The sequence below is a fragment of the Macrobrachium nipponense genome, chromosome 29 (genome assembly GCF_015104395.2).
Source record: "Macrobrachium nipponense isolate FS-2020 chromosome 29, ASM1510439v2, whole genome shotgun sequence".
NCBI classification, from domain to species: domain Eukaryota; kingdom Metazoa; phylum Arthropoda; class Malacostraca; order Decapoda; family Palaemonidae; genus Macrobrachium; species Macrobrachium nipponense.
Genome location: NC_061092.1, coordinates 15,108,087 through 15,114,060, shown reverse-complemented (window position 1 = coordinate 15,114,060; position 5,974 = coordinate 15,108,087). Strand labels below are relative to the sequence as shown.

The 5,974-nt window shown below is 41.1% G+C and overlaps 1 protein-coding gene across 1 annotated transcript in view; it reads left to right on the top strand.

The window, feature by feature from the left end:
- LOC135206141 (ribosome quality control complex subunit NEMF-like) overlaps positions 1 to 5,974 on the top strand; it is a 97,789-nt gene that overhangs the window by 19,395 nt on the left and 72,420 nt on the right. The window contains exons 3-4 of the mRNA XM_064237398.1: positions 5,028 to 5,199; positions 5,808 to 5,974. The exon at positions 5,808 to 5,974 is cut by the window's right edge and continues 36 nt beyond it. Of these exons, the coding sequence (XP_064093468.1) occupies positions 5,028 to 5,199; positions 5,808 to 5,974 (339 nt within the window). The remainder of the gene's footprint in view (positions 1 to 5,027; positions 5,200 to 5,807) is intronic.

Genomic DNA, 5,974 nt, shown 5'->3' with positions numbered 1-5,974 from the left:
AGATGACTTTCACAAATGCGAGGCTCACATCCAAATAGTCATTGAAGTGCTCGGAGCTGGGTTGGCAAATATCTATTAAAAAGTCTGTTATTCATCCAGTGCAAAAGATAGAGTTCCTGGGAGTTCATTATAACTTGGAGAACAAAACAATGAGACCAATGCAGAAAAACATTGATAAATGTATCAGGCTTGCCAATACAGTATCCAACTTGAACAGGTCTGACCTCAAATTATATCAAAGATTGATAGGATCACTTAACTTCTGTTCCTACTACACCTTTTATGGTAGATACCATCTTAAATTCCTTCACAGGTTTCATAGATATTTTGCTAAAGGATATAGAATCATTCCTCCTTCTTTCAAATCCTTTCTAGAAGAATGGAAACAGACTAATATGTATAGTGATATAAACATTCCCAATAATCAAGTAGATCTAGAACTATTCACAGATGCATCCAACTTTGGCTGGGGTGGAGCATTAGTAGGAGAACATGGCATACTCTCAACTAATAATACATGGCTACAAAATGAGAATACTCCTGCACATTAACATTAGAGAACTACTTGCATGCATTTACTGTATAAAACACTTCAGAGACAAACTAAGAAAACAAAGTAGTACTAATTCACATAGATTCACAAGTAACAAACTGTTGGGTCAAAAAACATGGTAGCATTAGGAACAAATCGGCCCAGGAGGCCATCAAAGTGTTACTAGACATCAAAGGAAAATACAACATAGACATTCAAACTAAATGGATTAAAGGGAAAAGCAATGTGATGGCTGATTCCCTATCGAGAGACTTTGGTTCCATACATCCAGAAGCCACTCTTGACGATAATCTATTCAATTTAATTTGCACAGATATGAATTTCTTTCCTGAAATAGACCTTTTCACCAATGGCTTTAATTCTAAATGTAAAAGATTTTGTTCTTTCCGTACCCAACACAAAAGCAATTGGTAATAATGCTCTTCACATTAGCTGGGAAGGTTCTTCTCCTCTTTATGCTTTTCCCTCAGGCTTCTTACTGCATAAAGTTGCTTTTAAGATATATAACGAATGTAATAACAACATGCTCTTCTGCACTATTTCCCAGGAAACGGAACCATGGTTTCCCTCTAGTCAAGACAGTCTCCAAGGAATACCGGAAGTACAAAGTCAAAGCAGAAGGCTGCCAGATACTTCATATGGACTGTACCTTACCCTTAGCACAACACCACTTAAATTTGATCGCCTTCAGAATATAAAAGATCAACTACCTTCCATATTTCCTCCAGAGATATGCAAACAAAATTACTTCCAAATTTACGAGACAGCTCCTTGGCCAAGTACAAAATCTCTTCAGTAGCTTTAAAGAGTTCATACACAATAAATATGGAAGTAACAACAAGTTCCCTCTTTTATCACTGCTACTCTATTTTAACGAATTAATAGACAAGGGCCTAGCGTACAACACACTCAAAAGGATACGAGCTGCTCTTGGACCAGTTTTGAAGGGATACTTTCCCAATTATTGTCTAGCAGAAGACAAGTATATTAAAGCTATGCTTGATGGAGTAAATAGAAGAAGAACCCAGCAATTCTCATCAATTTCAGGCTGGGATCTTGAGTAAAGTAGTTTTCCTTCCTCAACACTACAAGAGATGATTCTATGCTGCTCATGATTCAGAAGACCTTATTCCTCGTAGCTTTGGCTTGCCCATTGAGAGCTAACCAATTCAATCATCTATGTATCTCCAGGAGCACTTTCACACCAGAAACCATTGTGTTAAGGAACCACCCTTCCTTCATGGCCAAGAATCAGAGAAAACAATTACACTCCTATTGAATTCAGCTTTAGGTGTCACCCTACAAAGCCAAAAATTTGTCCAGTTAGACAATTAAACTTTATCTGAAGTACACAAAATAAAATCTGTGCAGAAAGGAACATAGATAGGGAAGACCATATTTGGCTGGATGAAAACTTCAAGATCATGTCCCTTCCAAAGATGAGGCAGCTATTCAGGGACTGTATTTCAGAGCTGATCCCAATGCCAGAAAACAACTCCACCAATTTCCACTCTATCAGAGGTCAAGCAGCTTCAAGGATGGATGTATAAGGGAGTTACGCTGCAAGAGATAATGACTAGAATGAATTGGAAAAGCAACTCTGTATTTGGGTCATTTTATGCTCTCCTCGGTCTACAGGGAGCTTTCGATGCAGTCGTTGCAGGACTTCATCTTCATGCCCTGAAGTATCGGGTGAGCAAAAACCAGTGGGTCTGAAAGGCTGAAGCCTCTCTCTCTAGAACTGACAGTTTACTTGTGAACCTAAGTTCTGGAGAGAAGAGGCGAGGCCTTTCAGACCCAGGGTCTAGTTCACCCTCGACCCTACCCCGAAACCGAGGAGACCATTCTGGAGGAAATAAAGAATTTGTAAAAGTAACTACCTACAAAAAGTCAACAGTTACATGTTTCTGAAGGCCAACCATAACATTTTTCAATTATTCATAAATTTCTTTAAGGTATACTTAGACTCGTTTCCTTGCATTTAGAGGTAATGCAACTTTTAGGTAACAAGATAGGAATATCTTGGAAAGGGGAGGTGAACTACTGTCACATTACGTATATTATCTTAGAATATAAAGAGGAATGGAAAATGTTAAAATTCACAAATTGGAACTTAAGTTACTACTTGTAGTAATTTGCAATCTCAAATAAATCTCACAACAGGAAAATGGAATGGTAAGTACAGATATACTTCATAGCAACTTACAACTTCAAATATGGCGGTTTGATTCCTGTCAACTCGCACTTCTCTGGTTGCTCCGCCCCGATGGGCGTGGTTTGTGCTCTTTTACGGACTATCAGGGGTAGGAGGCCAGGGTGTGTCATAGCAAAACCAGTGGGTCTGAAAGGCCTCGCCTCTTCTCTCCAGAACTTAGGTTCACAAGTAAACTGTCAGTTAACTTCTCTCGATTCAGCTGTGAAGACATAGGTCTGTATTCACCTATTACCTTCGTCTTCAACGGCACATAGTATTGTTTCTCCTTAGTTGAGATTCAACTACTATGAGAACTTTTGTCTTGCCATCAGGGACTTCGGTCTCTAGAGGGCAATTGACTTTCGTCTGTTGGGCACATGCCTTGAGAGAATCATCATCTCGCCTTCCAGCATCGGTGGCAACAGATAGACGATTTGTATGGTCTCTCGGCATAACCCCTCAAAAGGCGAGGGTCACGTGACTACGCCTCGGATGCATGGACGGCTTGCCTCACACAACTGAACACAGTCAGTCGGCAGCTGTCGAAGCGTCCGAAGCCAACATGAGCTACGCTGTGGACATAGTATCAGTTGATTCAGGTCAGTCATTACTTCGTCCTACTGGCGTGTTCTGGTACCCATAAGTATCGACACCCACCATGGAGTGTCGGTGTCTTTATCCTTTGCGGAGACGACGAGACCTTGAGAGACTTTGCTGCAGTGGGATACGAGACCGCGAGAGACTTCGCTGCAGTGGGATACGAGACCGCGAGAGACTTCGCTGCAGTGGGATACGAGACCGCGAGAGACTTCGCTGCAGTGGGATACGAGACCGCGAGAGACTTCGCTGCAGTGGGATACGAGACCGCGAGAGACTTCGCTGCAGTGGGATACGAGACCGCGAGAGACTTCGCTGGAGTGGGATATGAGACCGCGAGAGACTTCGCTGCAGATGGATAGACCAGTAGAGGGGTACTGGACATCACTCTGAAGAATATGTCGGACAGGAAGATGGATAGGTCATTGCGACCATATCTTTCTTTCCCTTCGGGACTGCCCACAGGTCCTTGGAACCTCATTTCCCTGGACCAGTGGTGGATGCTTGCAATATGTGTTTGCTTACCCAGCTCCTTCAAGAGGGCAAGTTGCATCTCGTCCATGGTGTGCAGTTGTAGAGGTAAGAAGGATGCGAGAGTGACTGGCTCTCCCCCTTCCACGTCTCGACCCTCCATTCCTCGTCCTTCGGGTTGAGGATAGGACTCGAACTCACACTGGCTGGTCGGACGATTGATGCGGTAAGCTTACACATAGAGCATCCTTTTTATGTTTATCAGAATCATTGAAGCAATCCCGCTCCTTCCTCTAGCAAGGGGAGGAAGGAGACTGACAATAATGCAAACCCTTCCCAGAACTTTGCATTAATGTCTCCGACACCAAATATTCTTCACAGCCCATTTTCAGATGAGTCACGATCCCTCACTCATTTTGAAAAGGCCCAGAAGTCTGACTCTTGATCATGCAGCTCCTATACTCCAATCAAGTAGTCAGAGGTAGCAGGGCACTCCTCTTCACTCTTACGACCAGGAGGAGTAGCCTAGGTGCGCAGAACTCCAGTCAGTTCTAGAGGCTCACTCAGATTCCTCCCACCAATCAGTAAGTCTTCCTTATGTTAAAGGACCGAAGGTTTGTATTATATGTTGGAACAAATCACAATTTGTCGTAAATTGTATTTTTCCTAACTACAAACTTGAGGTCCTTTAACAGATATGCCCACCTCATGCCACCCCTCAATCTGAAACTGGGCCGAAAGGCAAAGTGGAGTGTTTACATCCGGGCAGGCTAGCCTGCCCCACGGTAGTTACTGCCTAACCACCTTGTTCAAGATTCAACGCTGTAATTCCAGCTACGCCGTAAGTGCATTCCTTATGTTAAAGGACCTCAGGTTTGTATAGTTAGGAAAAATACAATTTACAACAAATTGTGATTTTGTGGATATTTCTCATTGTAACATACTGCGAATAGGCAAATTTTCAGCGAATAATGGGGGTATATGTTCCAGAGAGAAATCCTGGAATGCGTAAGTCCGCGAATCCGGAGTGTGCAAATATGGGGGTTCACTATAGCTAAAAAGTTATGTACTTTTATGAGCTCAAATGAATATATGCAGATCCAACAAAATAGTAACTTGCCAAGTAGGCCTTCCATAACAGTGACATGGATCTATGATGCACATAAAATTGTTAAAGTTTCATTTGCTTGTCATCTTTTTCATCTTTTTTAGTATTATGGGACTGCGAGTTATACAGGTGTATGATATAGATTCCAAGACATATCTGATGAAGTTACAAAAACCTGACCATAAGAGTGTGTTACTGCTTGAGTCTGGTTCACGTATTCACACCACAGAGTATGAGTGGCCAAAGAGCCCTGCTCCCTCAGGATTTGCAATGAAGGTTAGTTTGATTTCAGTTTAGTACAATAACCAATATTTTATTTAATAAATATATATGTAGTATATATCCTTATGAACAAAATAAATCCGCTCAAAATTTTTGAAAATGATTGTTAAGCAGGCTGACTGAGGTGTCACTTCATAGTCCATTTGTTATTTGTCTTATTTATTTTACTTAGTTACTTGTATGTTGTTATTTACATTGAAATGAGGTTATGGGATATACACTAGGCACAATATCAAAATCCAAGAAGAGAAACCTTATTAAATCAGAAGCTGAAGTTGGCCCAGGACTCATGCAGAAGAGCATGTGACTGGGAAAAGCACTTACACTAAGAAAATTGAGGCACTCCTGATACAGCAGGGTGCAACCCAGAGTCCCATGCTGTAAACTACCCATCTGGATAGACTGAAAAAATTAATGATAGTAGACATTAAAAAGTATGTATAATCGTTTTTTCATACTGTTGTTGTAAGTGCAAGAGATTAAGATGGTAGCAAATTCTTCATTCATATTAGGTACTGTGAATTTTTGCTAGGTACAGTACCCGATTTACTATCCACATAATGGATTTATCCAGTAATTACAATGTACTATTTGTCTTACAGTTGAGGAAACATCTGCGGAACAAACGTCTTGAAAACATCCAGCAACTTGGTGTGGACAGAATCATTGATTTAACTTTTGGCTCTGGAGAAGCTGAGCACCATGTTATTTTGGAATTATATGATCGTGGAAACATTGTGTTAACCAATAACTTGTACAATATTTTGAA